The sequence below is a fragment of the Antechinus flavipes genome, chromosome 4 (genome assembly GCF_016432865.1).
Source record: "Antechinus flavipes isolate AdamAnt ecotype Samford, QLD, Australia chromosome 4, AdamAnt_v2, whole genome shotgun sequence".
Lineage (NCBI taxonomy): Eukaryota > Metazoa > Chordata > Mammalia > Dasyuromorphia > Dasyuridae > Antechinus > Antechinus flavipes.
The window spans coordinates 244,328,311-244,346,882 of NC_067401.1; the positions used below are offsets into that span (position 1 = coordinate 244,328,311).

The following is an 18,572-nucleotide window of genomic DNA, read 5'->3' on the forward strand; positions in this document are numbered from 1 at the left end:
TCTAATCCTTGACCCCTCCCCCTCTCCTTTACATATCTCCTTTGCAAGCTGTGCTTTCCCATTTGAGGAGTAGCATGGAGGAAGAAGAAAGATGCACTTGTGATAGAATCAATTAAAGGAACTCATCACCAATCAAGATGGATAACACCTTTTTTTTTTGTTTGAACTGTCTAGTTTATGTAAAGCTAGCTGGTGTCCAATTTAAGATATAAACTTAGTTCTTTGTGACTTCAAGGTTATCCCTCATATTCGTTATAGCATCCCCTACACAACTCTCATAGTAGCTGTTTAATGAATTAAAAACTTGTTTGAAACCACCCAGGATATTAATAGAGAGAGCAAGCCTTCTAAACCTGCCTCAAATATCTGCTATTTAGGGAGGGGTGAGAAGAAGTTGTAAGTCACTTCTTCAAGTCTCAGTTTTCTCATCTGAAAAAATGAGTCAGGGTTGTTATATCTCAGGAAGGGAATGAATAAAGTGTTTGAAAACTTTAAAAAAAAAGTTGATACAATGCAATGAAGCACAACTAAAGCTTTATTCAAATCTAGTCAATAACCATTTATTAAGCACCTATTCTGTGGTAGGTATAAGCACATGCTAAGTTTCACAAAACAAAAAAAAGCAAAAACCAGTCCCTGATTTTAAATTCACACTCTAATGGTGGAGACATCTTGTAAGCAGCTTTGTACATATGAAACAAGGTATATATGAGATAAATTGAAGATAATCAGTAGAGAGAAGGCACTGAGATTAAGGAAAAATGGGAATGGTTTCCTGTAGAAGGTGAGACTTTAGCTGAAACTAAAAATGTCAGAAAGGAGAGGAGAGGAGGCAGAGAATTCCAGGCATGAGGAAAAGCCAGTGAAAATATATGGACTCAAAAAGATGGAATATTGTTTTGAGGAAGATTAAGGAAGCCAGTTTGATTGGATAGAAGAGTATATTGGTGAGTGAATAAGGTAGAAAGAAACCAGGTCTTGAAGTGCTTTAAAAAGCCAAAGAGAGGAATTCATATTTGATCCTGGAGACAATAGAGAACCACTGGGTTGATCGAAATGGGAATGGGAAGACAGGGTCAGACTTGACCTTGCCAAGATCAGTTTGACAACTGAATGGAAGATATTTTAGAGAATAAGGAGACAAGTGAGAGAGAGAAACCAATCCTATCTCAACAGTTTAGGCTGAGGAGATGAGAGCCTCCACCAGAGTGATGACATTCTCAGCAGAGAGAAGTCTGAGGCATACACACACACACACACACACACACACACACACACACACACACATATACAACAGCTGGTTCGAAATTTTCAATAGGCAGAAAAAGATTCGAGATTGGAGGACAGAAGAGAGGTTAGGACTAGAAAAGAAGATGGGAGAATCCACTGCTGAGATAATTGAATCCATGGGAAACCATGAGATTTCCAAGTGAAATTATATAGAGAGAACTGAGGAAAGCTCTGTTAACCTCAAATAGAGAAAGACAGCCAATATGGTTAAAATTGTAATTTTTAGTCAGGGAAAGGAATAGTATGTAGCTCTTTATGCAGCAAGTGCTAGGAAGCCCAAAGAAGGAGCTGGACTCAGGGTTCTTTTGAAGTATTTGGGCAAAGGGAGAGGGGCTTGAAGGTGCTAGGGGGTTAGGACATTCTGTGGTTTCACCCGGTAAGTTGTTTTGCATAACTACTGGAAGTCCAAAGAAAAAGCTTAAAGAATCTTGTGGAGAGTTTAGGACTAGACAAACAAAAAAAAAAAAAGTCTGAAGCTGGGAGTGAGAATGGTCAGCCTCAGGCAATTTTTGTATCTGGGAATGAGTACTAAATCAGGTTCAGACAGTACTATACCCCTTAAAAAACCAGGTCTCATCTAAAACTCCCCTAACGATGACGGTATTAGGGTTATGTTGTTGTTTTTGTTTAATGTTAACATGAGCTTTTATGGGCGAAGGTACAAGTCCTCGTAGGAAATGGGCATAGGTACTATGGTACCTCAGAGGTCCCCTTCATTTGAGAGGCCCGGGGAAGGTGGAAATACCTGCTCTCGGTCTCATAGGTAAATTGTAGAGAGAGGATTCCAACAACTGCTCACTCTGTATCCTCCCCCTCAATTTTTTTTTCTTTTTGCCTGTCTTTATGGGGAATGCATCCATTCCCGCCACTGTCCTTGAGTTCTTAAGAAGACACAGAATGGGGGAGGGTTGGGGCACTCCCCCCTCCCCAACCCGAGAACTCGGTAGCAGCAGCTGTCCACGCGGCGGCCGGAAGCTCAGAGCTCGGGGGGCTCTCGAGGCAGCTGCGCTGTGAGGCCTGGGCAGCCGGCGCGCGGGGACTCCCTCCCCCCTTCTTTCTCTCCCTCCCTTCCTTCCTCAGTCTGGGCCGGTGCAGGCGCTGCTGCGGAAGCAGCCAGCGGCGGAGGTGTTCGCTGCTGCATCTAAGGGAGGCGGAAGCCCCGGCCGGGCCTGTGGGGGAGGAGCAGCCACCCGAGACGAGACCCACCCCCGCCTCCACCCGAGCCCACATGGATTGCTTGAGAGGCCGGAGTTGATGCTTTGTAGCCGGGCGGGGGGAGCTTGTAGCCTGCGGGCGGCGGCGTAGAGGCCCGAGCGAGGGGCCCGGGGCGGCCGAGGGTAGTCGAGTATAGCACGTAGTTTTCGCCACCTCAGCGCAGCAGCTGCTCCTGCCACCACTGTGGCCATTTTACTGGCCGGCTTGAGGGCAAAGGCGGATTGCCCTGCCCGTGCGCGCGCGGATCTCGCGGTCTCCATCTCCCCGGGGCGCTCGTCTGAGGCGAAGGAGAAGGGGGCTTCTCCCGCAGGGTCAGGCATAGTGAAAGGGAGAGAGTAGGAACCAAGCCAGGTCCGGCCTTTAGCACCGCCCGCTTCTGGGACCAGGGCCCAGGCCTCGGCATCGGTCTCCGGAGGTCGGCGCCTCGGTCGCCTCAGCTTAGGCGGACTGTGGAGGCGTCGGAACTGGCGGTGGGGCTGAGGGGCCAGGTCGGGGTCCGCGACGTGGCTGCTGCACTGCCCAGCACACTGGCCCTTTCCCCTTCCCGTTCAGAGCGGCGGTGATGAAGACGATGAAGAAGTGAGGAGGAGGAGGAGGCAGTGGCGGCCGTGGCGGCGGCGGCGGCGTCTGTGGTGGAGGGAGGAGGAGGAGGAACATGGCGGCCGGTGGCGGCGGCGGCCCCGGCAGCACTGCTCGGGATGGCCAGTTTCTGGAAGGTGGGTGGGTGTAAATGTGTGTATATGTGTGTCTGTGTGTACGTGTGTCTGTTCAAGAGAGAATGCGTGTATGTTTGTGTGGTGTGTGGGCGCGGGGAGGATGGAAGGGAAACGTGGCCTCGGGCGCTCGGGCCTGGGAATGCCACCCGCCGCTCTCGCTCCCATCCTTTCCAGAACCCGGTTTCTGTCTCTCAAGGGAATGTGTTGGGAGGGCGGGTTAGGCCCTAGGCTGGACTTTGGAGGACTGGCTGGGACTGGGCCCAGTTTTCGGGGCCCACAACTCCGAGGAAGGCCGGCGAGGCCTGGGAGAAGGGAAGGGACGCACAGCCGGGCAGCTGAGGTGGAGTGCTGGGGTTAGGTAGGGAATGCTCTTGTCGATTAAGGGGCGATGTGGGATGAGGGATTTAGAGAGCAGCTATTGGCGATGAAGTTTCATATTTTGGGTGGACCACCGGCGTGGGAGTGGGGGCGGGAAGGACTGGGTTCTTGGAGTGCTTTGTTTTTGATAGAAAGTTTGGGAGTATTTGGGTTGTGCTGTGTGGGGTAGTTGTAGAACGGTGGGGGAGGGGAGAGGTGACTTGCTTTGGCTAAATGGTTTTTTTTTTTTGTTTGTTGCTCTCATGCTTCAGGCTTCTTTTTTGCTGTCATATGATTAGGCCTTGTTTTGTTTCACTGTGAAATAACTGATTATTATTATTTTAATGAAATGTTTGCCCAAATAAGAATGGATGGAGACAACAGAATCCAGTGAAGGAATAACTAGGAAAAGTCTCAACTGATTGGCAGTACTTTTGGTTTCAAATTGGTTGCAATGAAAAAAAAATCCCCATTATTACCTTATAAATTATTATCTTTAAATCCTAAGAACACATTTATTAGAAATAAATTTTAGTTTTTTATAGTCATCCTCAAAAATTTTTTTGTAGTTTTGGGTAAAGTGGCTGAGAATGGTGCTTAGTGTTTACTTTGCTAATTCGGTTTACAAAGATACTTTTAGAGTAACTGGTTAAGGGCTACTTAACACTAGAAGTCATCCTGTTTCATATGATTTTGATTTATTTTGGTTTTATTTACAGTGATGCTTTTTAAACCAGAATGATCACTGACTTAAGAGGAAAAAATTCTTTGAAGGATAAGAGTATTAGAAGGAAGAAAACATTTTACAATCTTTTTTTTTTTAATTTGACTTTACCAATGGATTCCAGTTTTCAAGTAAGAATTTAACCTTACTGGATTATCATCCCTTATCTAGAAAAATAATGAAAATTTCTTGAGTTTCTTAGTAAGGAATTAGAATAAGCTGATGAATTTCCTTAGTTTTATTTTCCCTGATTAAGATGTTAATTTGATCAGGTTAGTTACTAGTCAAGAGTTCTGGATGGTTCCTAGTGGAGAGTTCTGAATGGCCAAGTTTTGTCTCTGCTGTATGTACAATATGGTGTTAGAGATTTGAATGATAGTTTTATGCTGTATCTTGAGAGATCATATTAAATTGTGTTTTATTGCAGGCTTATAGGTACTGATAGGTACTGTTTTGCTAACTGAAGTAGGTTTAGCACAAAGCATGAAGAAGGATCGTCAAGACTTGAATGTTTTTGTTAAAAGCATGACTAAGTAAGAAACTTAGAATTCAGTGACATAAATTTTAAAAATCCACAGATGTGATGCCATGTCTACTCTTCAAAAGATTAATAGATGATAATTTTAACTTCATAGTAGGTATTACTTTTAGATTCTTTCTTAGCCTTTGAGTGAGCAAAAGAATGGAATAAACATTTATTAAATGCTTACTGTGTAAAAGTAAGGCACTGTTTCCTCACACCATACTCCAGCAGGCCTAATGGAACTGCCAATATTTAATAATAATATTTTCAGTTTTTATAAAACATTTTCACATACATCAACTCATCTCATTCTCATATCACTGATGTGTAATAAGCAGGTCAAATAACTGGGGAAGGGCAAAAACAACTAAGTTATCAGTTACAATTATTGGATGACCAAATAGAATTAGAGACAATAAAAGCAAATATTGTGTGATGAAGATTTTCTTATGCTATATACGTATAAATCATAAAAGCTATATGCATATTGATTTTGTAATCATAAAATTGAAATTTTTAAAAGTTATATTATTAATATATTGATAATCATTTTCCTTATTCCTTTCACAGTACATACTTTTAAAAACTATATTTCTAAGGGAAATAACTAGGGTAGAAGAAATCTACTCTTTAAGATCATGGTAATAGCATCCTAAAATTGCATGATAAGTAATGGTCTTTTACCAAATCCATCTACATTTTTCCTTGTAAGTTGAGCAGCATATGGATTTATATTTTCCTATTCATGTTTTCACTTAACTGTAATTTTCCTAATACAATTATGTTAAATAATTGGAACTTTCACAATGACATATCTGGGTAGCATTTTGAATTTTGCAAAGTGCTTTCAGTATCTGATTGCTTGTTATATATAAATATAACAAAGCTGCATGTTATATAAATAATTTTGTACATTAAGTATAGGATCTCATTAATGTGATTCTCCAGTGATGGAGGGCAACACACATTTACACAACTTGCTTTCTAGTTTTCTTGAATGAAATACATGGGATATCCCACAAAACAGAACCAAAAAAACCGATGCTCTTCGTTTTAAAAATAGAAAATCCACATATTTTTCTCAGAAGTAGGAAAACTAATTTTTCTTTATTTCTCCTCTTTAATTGTTATGCTTCAGAATCCTGTAGATTAAACTGTTTTGCTTCCACCTACTATATAACAAATAGGAATATATGTAAAGCTCTTTACAAATTTTAAATTGCTATTTAAATGTTAACTGTTACTATTAATTTTCTCTTACAAAATATTTATGTAGGTTTAAGTAATTAGTCTTTTGAATTCTTTCCATTCTTTTTGGTCCCTACCATTTACATCAGGTTCTATTGTACTCAGTCTTTCCTATTCCTTTCTTTTTCTACATTTCTACTTGGTAGCCTTAAATATAAAGCTAATTAATTGTCCTTGTCCTCTTTGTCCTTTCCTTTCTTTAAATTTCCTATACAATCCCCCTTCTCCTTTTCTTGTCCGTGCCCAGAATAGACATTTTAAAGTAGATACACCTTTGGTATGGCGCCTTTTTTTTTTTTTTTTAAACAAAAGTTGCATTATTACCTTTATTTTATTAAGAGATCATAAATTTAGGCCTAGAAGGAAACTCAAATCATTTAGACCAATCTTTTCATTTTACCAATAAAGAATCTGCAGTCCAGAAAGATTAAGGTACTTGCTCAAGGATATACACCAGTGGTAGATTTGGAGTTTCCCCTCTGCCATAAAACCGGGAACCTATGTTGCCAGCTCATTTAGATAGCAGAGTACTTGTGTTCCCTTTTAAGTGTTTTTTCTTTAGTCGTTATGCTTAGCTTCCTTTCTTTGGTGGCTTAATCAGAATTTTAGAACTTGAAGGAATTTTAGTCTTTTCTACTCAGATATTTGCATCTGAGTTCATGATTCTCAAGATCTTTTCCAACAGTGGTGATCACAACCTATCCAAGGCTACTCATTTTTCACAACTTCAGAGAAGTGGAGCTTTCCAGACAAAAACTTGTATTCCTTTACTCTGGTCACTTTACTAGCCTATTTTGTCTTGGTGTCATATAATTCCTTGAAGTCCTTGTCTTTGGTTCTTTGGAATCCCTTATTGTTTATGTACTGCAGTTTGCTCACACCTACCGGTCATTTCTTCATTGCTTTCTCCTTGACTCATTTTATCTAGGTGGTTCAGTGGATAAAGCCTTAGCATTCTAATCCTAGAAGACCTGAATTCAAATACAGACTTGGGCATGTAGTAGCTGTGTGATCCTGGGCAAGTCACTTAACCTCATTTGCCTCAATTCTTCTTTTGTATAATGAACTGGAGAAGAAAATGGTAAACCGCTCCATTATCTTTGCTAATAAAATCTCAAATGGGGTCAGAGAGTTACACATGACTAAAGTGACTTAATAACAAGACAATGTTTCATACCTGCCACATCATAACATTAGTAAAATGTTAATATTGAAAAGTTGGATTTTTGCTTTGATGATACTTGGTGGGGACAAAAACAATTCAGTCAGCTTTTCTTTTTCAGTTTAGGCTCATCTTATTGTCTTTCTCTATTGACTATCCCAAATATAGTTTCCATAGATTGTCTGTTCAGATACATTTAGAAATATAAGCAATAGGCATTCTTCATCCACTTGGTTTTTCCTTTGTGGCTAGGCAGACCATACTATTGGAGTATTATTGATCTTTCCTAGGAAGCTCTGCAATGACCTCTAATACATTTATTTTACAAATGAGAAAACTATTTGAGAGGGCTGAATGACTTTTTCAGAGTCATGTATCTGGCATTGACAGATGCTGACCAATTCTAGGTCTAGAAAGTCTTCTAATCAACGCCCAGATTTTTCTTCATCTTGAGAAGTTTGTATTAATGACATCCTGTCCTAAGCCTGAAACTTTTTTGACACAGTTTTATCTGACTCCTCGTGCTTTTTGAGAGGCAGCAAGCATACTAAGAGCTTTGGACTAGGAAGTCAGAAGAGAACTGGATTTAGATCTGCATTCACAAATTATTTAGCCAAAGGGGAGTCATTTAACCTTTACAGAGTCTTAGTTTCCTCTGTTATTGAGTGGATATGCTGCTCATAGGAATCTCATAGGGTTGCTATAAGGATAAAATGAAATGTTGTGTAAACTACTTTAAAACACTACAGCATCTTGCACATGTCAGCTATTATTTTTCCTGCTCCAAGGTATTGTCTTTTTTCTGCTTCAAGTATCACTTGACTCTATCTCAAGTCATATCAACAAGCATTTATCAGGACTACCTTTTCTGTTAACGACACCACCAGTCATCTTCCCTGTTTTCAAGTTTTGGAAGGCAATCTTGTATGGAGGATAGATTAAACTTTTTTTGCTCGGACTCAAAGGGCAAAAGTAAGAGCATTAAGTGGCAGAAAGGCAGATTTAGGCTTGACCCAAGGAACAACTTACTCTGACTAAAAGGCTTCAGGACTGGATAAGCTTTTGACAGATTTGTGATAATGCAAATTTGTAGGTAAGAGTTGGACTAATTGTCCTGTGTTCTAACTGTTAAAAATTCACTTACAAGATTCCTTGGACCTTGCCCCCTAATATAAATTAAAACCTTATTCCTAAATGAAAATCAACAAACAAATGGTTAAATTTAATCTATTCATGTCATTATTTTATTTCACACTTAATACACTAATTCAGCCCTAAGCCGTGTCTACTACTTTGACTATGATTAAAAATAATTTCATTATATGGATTTTTTGTTTTTGGGGAGGTAGTTGAGGTTAAGTGCTTTGCCTAGGGTCATACTTACACAATATGTTTTTACTGTGTCTTACTGTCTCATTGACTGTTTTCATTCCAGTAGAAGGTGAATGTTCTTTTGGCCTGTTTATTGAAATCTACAAAAGTTCTCCCAGCAACTGTTTTTTTCCTCATCATTTTTGAAAGTTAGTCCAGTTTCTTTGCTAATCTGATGTATACATTGTTTTCATCTTCTGAACTACTTTTGCAAATTACTATAGCAGTACATAGTTCTTTTCCATACTGTCTCTTATTTTCTAACTCTATCATATTATTTGAGCCTCTTGCTACTTCTGTGGAGTATATGGAGGGTGTTGCCCACTTCTTAGTGGTAGAAATTGAGGGACAAGTTATATGATGTACACAAGTTAGGACTAGCACCTGGGTTTACTGACTGCTGAGTTTTTTCTGTATCCTGATCCAAAAAATAAGACACTAAGCAGAAGTAAAAGACTCACTAAGGGAAAAAGTGAATTATAATCAACCTTTGTCATTAATTTCTACATAGTGAGTCTTTGCATATTGCATGAAAGAAATTATATAGTGCTTTCAGTAATCTCAAATCTGATATCCCAAGATATATCATTGAAGAAATGCATAATTGGAGGGGAAAAAAAGAGGTTTAATGTCATATGACAAGTGAGGAAATATTAGTGAACAATCACATATAGTATGGTATCCATGAAATGTAAAAGATCCAGAGGTGGACTCCAGCACCTTGGATAGATCCTTTCTAAAGGCTCTATGACAGAACATGGTCAAGAATCTCAGAGTGAAAAAGCATAGATATATTGTGATCTGAAAGAATAGAACTACACAACAAGATAAAGTCACAGCTTCATTACAAGAAGGAGTAAGTGGCCTAGAAGGTTGGTCTGTAATGGACCCAGAAAATTTAAAATCCTTTCATCTGGGTTATTATTAATTCCATTTCTGCCCCATTATATTTGCATGCTGTATATTCTTATTTTTTAATCCCCATAACAGTCATGTGAGGTAGGAAAGATCTTATCCCCATTTTATATATGAAGAAATTCTAAAGTCCAAAAAACATTGAATATCTTGTAAAATGGTCAAATGGATAAGAAACAGGGCCTTAAGTTTCCTTTGTAACATGGAGGTTGGAGTCAATAATATTAAGTACCTTAGATAACTAATCTGTTATCCTGTTATATAAAATACAGGTGTAAAGGGGGAAAAACTTTCATTCTCAAAATTGTTACCTTCAGTATGGACCTTTTGTGTATTTCCTTTATTTTCTCTAGTGCTATTTACTTCTCAAAAAGCTAAAAGCTTTTTTTTTTTTTTTAAATACACTCAGTAGGCAGTGTGGCTTAGTGGAAAGAGTATTAGGCTTGGAGTCAGAAACTTAAAATGCAAATTCTGCTTTCTGACATTAGCAAAGTGAATTTGGCCAAGTTACTTAATCATTCTGAACCTTAAGTTTCCTCATTTATAAATGAGGATAATTATACTTGCAATCTGCATTATACATTATTCCTGGACCCAGATAGGAACATATATATAGATCACATTGAATAATTTAAATAATATATAATAAATGTTAGTTATTAATTATTATGTGGTGCATAAGGACTAAGCTTGGTAGTTCAACTATTTTTGATTGGGGAGTAGAGGAGAGTTTATGAAAGCCTTATTATAATACCACTATCATTTTCTATCTGTCATCCTTTTTTTGATTTCTGTGTAAATTGGATTTAAATGATGCAGAGTTGTATGAAGTTTTAAATTTTGAATTCTGTGGATAAGTTCGTGTAACTTGGCAGTACACTTTCTAGGAATGTACACATTGATAATGAGGTTGACACATGTATTGCCAGAGCTAGCTCAGTGTATGGGTTCACAGGAAAGTATGGTATACTGTAACCTATTTAACATGTAAAGGACTGCTTGCCATCTGAGGGGGGAGGGGGGAGGGAGGGAAGGGAAAAATCGGAACAGAAGTGAGTGCAAGGGATAATGCTGTAAAAAATTACCTTGGCATGGGTTCTGTCAATAAAAAGTTATTAAAAAAAATTAAGAAATGGGAATTAGATTGCCATACTGAAGGTGTACAGAGCTGTTGTGCCGATCTCATAGTTGTGTGCCTATGAAATCTGGACAGTACATCAGTGTCATGCCAGGAAACTGAATCGCTTCCATTTGAATTGTCTTAGAAAGATTCTGAAGATTACCTACCAGACATTGAGGTCTTTTCTCTAACTAAACTGCTAAGCATTCCAATGCTGTTGCAGAGAGCACAAATCTGTTGGACTGGCTACATTGTTCAAATGCCAAAAATATGCTTGCCAAGAAGACTTTTTTTTATTATGGAGAATCTTATACACGGCAAGCACTCACAAAGGTGGTCAGAAAAGCGATATAAAAACATTCTGCCACAGAATGCTCTGCCATCATTTGGTCTGATCATCAGTCCTAGTCAGACACACTAACTTGACTCAAGAGTGAAGGACAATAATCAACCATTTGTTATCCTAGTTTCATCCAAAATGCTGTAGATTTGATCCAGCATTGGGTCTCTCTTCATTCTTTTTGTAAAATGTTTTTTTCTTCCATCTCAATGAAATGATTATTGCTCATTATCTTTCATTATCCTCTAAAACTTTTACAAATAAGTTTATATTAATTAATTTTTAGATTGTGCCTTGGCTGCCATATTTTTTTTTCAATCACAACTTCTTTCCAATAACAGATTTTTTTCCACTTAATCAATAGCCATATTTCCCCTTGACCATTTGCTTTTTCTTTTTCTCAATAGTATTTATTTTCCAAGTACATGTAAAGATAGTTTTCAACATTTAATTTTCTAAAACTTTGTAGTTTTCTTTTCCAAATTTTTCTCCCTTTCTTCTTAACCTCCCTCCTACCGCCTCTATGTTACACTTTTAAAATATTTCCATATGTGTCATGTTGTGCCAGAAAAATCAGACCAAAAGGAGAAAAAAGATATAAGAAATAAAAAAAAACCCAAAAAGATGAATACTGTGTTTTAAATGCATATTCAGTCTTAATGGTTCTCTGGTTGTGATTGACACTTCTCATTCCAAGTCTATTAGAATTGCCTTGAATCACCAATTTTTGAAAATTTATCACAATTGATCATCACATAAGCTTGTTACTGTGAATGATGTTCTCTGGTTCTGCTTAGTTCACTCCTCATAACAGCAGCAATTCATGTAGATATTTCTAGGCTTTTCTGAAATCAGCCTGCTCATCATTTTTTGTAGAAAAATAATAATTCCATTACCTTCATACACTATAATTATTCAGCCATTCCCCAACTGATGGGCAGCCACTCAATTTCCAGTTCCATGCCACTACAAAAGGAGTTGCTATAACATTTTTGCACATGTGGGCCCTTTTCTCTTTTTTATCTTCCAGTAATGAGACTGCTTGATCAAAGGGTATGCAGTTTGATAACTCTTGGGCATAGATCCAGATTGTTTTGCAGAATGATTGGATGATTTCACAACTCTACCAACAATGTGTTAGTGTTCCAGTTTCCCCACATCCCAATCCAATGCTTACTGTTATCTTTTCTGTCATCTTAGCCAATTCAGGAGGTATGAGGTGGTTCCTCAGAATTGTCTTAATTAGTATTTTTTTAATCAATAGTGATCTAGAGCATTTTTTTCATATGACTGCTATATTTCTTAATTAAACTAGGATATCAATAAGTCACTCACTAATGCTATTTCAGGTCTCTTTGTGGTGATTGATTTATATCTGTTAAATTTTTTTAGAAAATAGTAACTGTCTCTGTCATTGTTTGTTCCTTTATTTCACATTTTTTAGTGTTGTAATGTCTTCAAACAGGCGAGGTTGTAGCCATTATAGTTATACATTGTATCATTGATTTAATGCATAGTCATAGAATTTAAGAGTTAAAGGGAACCTCACCAGACACTCAAATCTAATGGAATCCCCATTATATATACCTTTTTATTTAATTTGTACTTATTTGGATGAGGGAAGTTGAAAACAGCCACATGTGGAATTAGATATGAATGAATTCTATCAGACACTTAAAATAAGGATAATAAGATCATAGATATACAACTATAGTCTCAATAAGGTCAACCAGTCTAATCTCATTTTACAGAACATAAAACTGAGACTCAGACCCCAAGAGTATCAACTTGCCCAAGTTTGTACAGGTAGAAAGTAATGGAATCTGAATTTGAACTTAAATCATTCTGACTAATATGCTATATAAACTTTTCAGATACAGTGTTATTGTTGTGCAGTAGTATCTTATTCTTTATGACTATTTGTTTTTGTTTTTGTTTTTTGGCAGATAGTGAATTAGTTTGCCATTTCCTTCTCCAGTTTATGTTACTGATGAGAAAAATGAGGCAAAGAGGGTTAAATGACTTACCCAAGATTGCATATCTCCTACATGTCTTGAGGCTAGATTTGAACTCAGGGAGGAGGTGACTCTCTTCCAGACATTTTGAATTTTGTGAAACATATTTTAATAAATAAACACACTTTGGAAAACAAAAACACAGAAAACTGATAGGCTACCAGAAAAATCCTATAATGCCTATCAAAGCCAAATAAAATTATTTTGGGTTATTTTGGAGTTATTTGTCGTTGTTTATTTTCACTAACATTGACAGTTAAGTGACTTAAGTTTTTCCTGCTGGAAGCTAAGAAGAAAATCACTTGGAAGAATTTTTCTTTTCTTTTTTTTTTTTTTTTAATTTAATTTTATTTAATAATAACTTTGTATTGACAGAATCCATGCCAGGATAATTTTTACACAGCATTATCCCTTGCAATCACTTATGTTTCGTTTTTTTCTCCTCCCTCCCTCCTCTTCCCCCCCCCCCCAAGATGGCAAGCAGTCCTATATATGTTAAATATGTTGCAGTATATCCTAGATACAATACATATTTGCAGAACCGAACAGTTCTCCCGCTGCACAGGGAGAATTGGATTCAGAAGGTAAAAATAACTCGGGAAGAAAATAAAAAATCAAATAGTTCACATTCATTTCCCAGTATTCCTTCTTTGGGTGTAGCTGTTTCTGTCCATCATTTATCCAATGAAACTCAGTTAAGTCTCTTTGTCAGAGAAATCCACTTCCATCAGAATACATCCTCATACAATATCGTTGTCGAAGTGTATAATGATCTCCTGGTTCTGCTCATCTCACTTAGCATCAGTCCATGTAGGTCTCTCCAAGTCTCTCTGTATTCATCCTGCTGGTCATTCCTTACAGAGCAATAATATTCCATAACATTCATATACCACAATTTACCCAGCCATTCTCCAATTGATGGGCATCCATTCATTTTCCAGTTTCTAGCCACTACAAACAGGGCTGGAAGAATTTTTCTTTGGGGAGGGGGTAAATGCATTAAATATTAAAAGGCTCTCTAATCTGTTAAAATGTACTACAAAATTAAAATTAAATGTCTGAACTATAGAAATCTTAAAATGTTTTAGGAATAAAATTGTTTAGGAATTTTTATCACGTGAACTCCCATTTTCATTGTATTGTTTTCTGGTTTCATATTGGTAAATAACCAAGGAAAAAAGAAAAGATTGAGAAAAACTTATTAAGTGTTCAGTTGCTCAACTCTTTGTGGTCCCCTTGGGAGTTTTCTTAGCAGAGATTCTAAAGAGATTTTGCCATTTCCTTCTCCAGCTCATTTTACAGATGAGGAAATTGAGGCAAGTGGAGATGTTTTGTCCAGGTTCAACACAGCTAATGAGAATCTGAAATCAAATTTGAACTCAGAAAAAGATGAATCTTTCTGGTTCTAGGCCTGGTACTCTGTTGTGTCATTTACCAGCCCTTCTGTTTATTTACTTCATTCTCTATTAATTAATTAACTTTTAATGAATTAAAAGTTCATTCATCACTACAAAAAGAACTACTAAAAGTACTTTTATACTTGAATTCTTCTTCTCTTGTAGTAAAATAGTTGGCTCATAGTATAGTCAATCCTCAACTTTCATGGGGATAATATTCCTGGAAAATAGCCCAAAAGTTAAAAAAAAAAAGTGACTGCAGATATATTGAACCTATGGGAAAGAGGGATTTGGGTTCCCATGGCCACCCAAAACTGTAATTTCTCATTAGATTGCTGCAAATACCCTTCTCAGTGTACAATTATTTTTTAATAATGAAACATGAATTCTGATAAATATGCTTATTTTCCTAATACAGTAGTCATGAAGTAACATAAAATGTAGTTCACAGAATAAAATTGGTAACATGCAAAACATTTTTCTCACTTGTTATTCCCTAGAATTCTGTGATCTTGTGTGCTAACATCTCTATAAAAATTTATTTTGGATAAGATTCACTTTTCATAGCAATTGAAATCTTTAATACCATAAATACTTTCCTCTTTTTTGCATATATAATGAACATCAAATTCATGTCAGGGTTGTAGACATTTCCAGCATGAAGTTTTATCTAAAAAGTTATTTTCTCACTAAATTGTATCATTGAGTTTGTACAACCTCTATTGATATTCTGTTAATCACTATCTTTCTTGATACTCTTTTTTTTCTCCAAGATTTCTCTTCTAGTTCTCCTACCTCCATGATCTCCCCTTCTTCATCTTCCAACTTTTAAGTGTTCCACTGGGTTCTGTTCCCATCCCTCTTAACTATCTACTTTTCTTCACTTGGTATTCACATCAACTCCAATGAATTTAATTGCCATCAGTATGATGAAGACTCAGAAACTTCTTTCCTGATCTTCAAGCACCTCTAAGTACTTTTCAAAAGTCTCGGTTGTTATTGATATCTTAAGCTCTTCATGTTCAAAACAAAACTCGTCTTTTCCCCCTAAGCCATTGTTCCCATCCAAGCTGACCTATTTCTGTAGAGAGCAACACCATCCAGTCCTTCATCTAGAAGTTATTCTTGACTTTTCAGTGCCTGTTACACCTTGCTTAATAGTGCTTCATCACCTTATAACTAGACTGTTAAAGTACAGAGGTGAGTGTGCCTGCCTCAAGACTCTTCCCCCCTTCCAAGGCATCTCCTATTCAGGCACCAAAGTGATTTATACAAGTTATAAATTCCAGGTTCTCTTCCATCATCTCGAGGATCAAATACAAAATGCTGTTTGACATTTAGAGCCCTTCTTTAAGCTTCTTCCTGCCTTTCCAGTCTTCTTTTTCCATAATCCTTACTATGTACTTTCTTTTGGAAGATTGATCTCCTTTTGGGGTATAGTTCCAAATTTCTTTTCCAAATAGCTAAATCATTTCATAGTTCAAATAGTTAATTCCTTCATCCAATTTAACTATTGTCATTTTTCTTTTGTCATCCCTACCAATGAGATGAACTGGAGGGAGGCAATCAAAATTATTCTAATGTACATTTCCCTTTGGAGCATTTTTTTCTTATGGTTGTCAATATTTGCCAATTTCTTTTGAGCCTTTTGTATTCGTATCCTAGTTGAAGTAGATATTCATGTATAGTGGGTGTTATGAGAGAAACTTGCTGAAAAGTTCTTCCATAATTGTTTCCTTTTTAATTTTTCCTCCTTTAATTTTTTGAATGATTGTTTTAATTTTATGCACAGCTAAGTTCTCATTAATATGAATAATGAGCTTAATGAAGTGGTTGCATATATTCAAATTCTTTCTATTTTAAATTATAATTATGTAAATATGGTAATTGATTCCAGTTTAATTTGAATAATTCAACCACTCATTTTCACTAATCAGCACCTACCAATAATTAAAATTGTATGTTTTATCTTTTGTGATAATCAATTGTTTGATCATGTGTTCATCCATCCAAAAGACATAGCTTTCCTTCCTGTCTTAATTTGTTTATATAATTTCATACCTACTTCATATATCTATTTGGAACTTGCTTTGGTATGTTGTGTGAGATGTTGTTCTAAACCTGATTTCTGCCAGTTTTCCTAGTATTTATGAAAATAAATGTCTTAATATTTGGGAGTCTTAGTTTTATTTAGCAATATGCTAATTTATTTCTGAACTTTGTGTACCTGATCTGTCCCACTGATATTAAACTTTTTTTTTAGCCAGTGGGGAAGTTTTGTTGATTATTGCTTTGTAGAATAGTTTGAAATCTGATACTGATAGGCACCTTTCCACTCCCCTAACCATTATTTCACTTGGAAATCTTGGTCTTTTAATCTTCTACATGAATCTCATTATAATTTTTTCTTGTACTTTAAATTTTGATAATTTAATTGGCATGGCACTAAATTAGTAATTGGGATATTAGGGTCATCTGTATATGTGGCATAAACTACTCATTAGAAATTAATTTTTTTTCAGTAACATGTTTCTGCAGAGTATTTTGTACTTGTGCTTATGCAAATATGAATATATATGTGTGTTTGGTAGATATAATCCTGAATATTTTAATACATTGTAAAATTAATTTATTTTTTATTAATTAAAAAAAACCCTTTTTCCCTCCTTTCCTGTTTTCCTCCTGTGCATTCTCAAAAGTATTTTGCTTCTGATTACCTCCACTTTAATCCACCTTCCCTTGTGGTTCCTTGTCTTCTGTTATTCTTTTTTTCTTCTACTTTCCTGTGGGATAAGATTCCTTTGTTGAATCAATTCTAATGAGAAAAAGATTCAAGTGTTTCTTTCCACTATGTAAGGGTTCTTAATTCTTTCAAAATTGTTAACAATATTGTAGCTCTCGTATAAATCATATTTCTAAGATTTTTCCGAAATCATTTCTTCTATCATTTGTTACAATATAATAAAATTCCATTACATTAATTTAACAATTAGTTCAGTCATTACTCAACTGTCTAAGACAAAGCTTCTTAAACTGTGGGTCATGACCAAACTGAATAGGGGGAAAGGGGAAGTATGTGTGAGAAAATTTTGCCAACAGTAACAAATATCAGATATTCTGTCAAGATTTAATTGTTTATGAAAAAGCACAGTCATCCCGTTAGTATGCTAATTTGTGTTCATCTTTAATAAATGGTAAAAATTATATGTATACAAAGAATTATTTTAAAATAAATTTCTTTATGGTTTATTATTAGTTAATATTTGACTTTTATGCCTATTTTAGATACCTATAGCAAAGATCACATAAAAATTCCTCTGGCAAAAAGAAGTCCCCTGGTGGAAAAAGTCCTTATCTAAGACACAATGTTTCCTCTTCCCCCCAATTATAAATCCATCTTTCATGACCAAAAAATTGGTTTTCCTTGTAACTAAGTGTTCCCTCACCACTATTATTCTTCCTGTTTTTCTCTGCTTCCTCCATCCCAATCCTGCTTTCTTCCTTTTTGTTTCATATATTTCTACACCAGATTGCGTATGTTTGATTCTTTCCCTGTTCCAGAGAAGTGAACTTTATCTCCACTTGTATACACAAGCACGCAGTTATAAGAAAGAGCAAGAATCATCCCCTTACTTCCTTTCTATAGTCTTTTTAGGCTGTCTTCCAATTTCCTCTCTTCAAACCCTCAGAACAGAAGTAGTCCACCCAAGTCCTGTTTGCCTTATTTAAATTAATCTTTGTTATTCTTTGATAACATTAATGTTTTGAAGGGATACTTGTTTCTTTTTCCACAGAATGTTAATACAACATCAACATTCAATTCCTTGGATTTGCTTAAACAAATTGAGCTTTTTTTCTCTGGACTCGTGTTGTATTTCAAATTCTCATCAGTAAAACTTTGAAAGTCCCCTTATCCTAATTAAAAGCTCTTCTCTCTTCCCATCCTTGCAGGTTAAATTATTTTTGTTTATAAAGTCTGTCTTTATTTTCAAAATAAATATGTATATCTCATTTTGCACATTAGGTACATTTGGAGGTTAAATAGTATATTTTTACCATTAATTCTCTGCAGTTCTGATTGCTCATTTTTCTAGTTTTTGAGTTTTTTAAAAAAAATTGCTCTTCTTCATGATCTATAAGTTGTTCAATCCTTTTAATTATAAGTTGTTCAATCCTTCT

The 18,572-nt window shown here is 36.3% G+C and overlaps 1 protein-coding gene across 2 annotated transcripts in view; it reads left to right on the forward strand.

Annotated features, from left to right (window-relative positions):
* Positions 1-3,106: 3,106 nt before the first annotated feature.
* The window catches only part of SENP6 (SUMO specific peptidase 6), a 137,173-nt gene continuing 121,707 nt past the window's right edge, over positions 3,107-18,572 (forward strand). For both annotated transcript variants that reach the window (XM_051997284.1, XM_051997285.1), the window contains exon 1: positions 3,107-3,221. In XM_051997284.1, the coding sequence (XP_051853244.1) occupies positions 3,161-3,221 (61 nt within the window). In that variant the 5' untranslated portion in view covers positions 3,107-3,160. The remainder of the gene's footprint in view (positions 3,222-18,572) is intronic.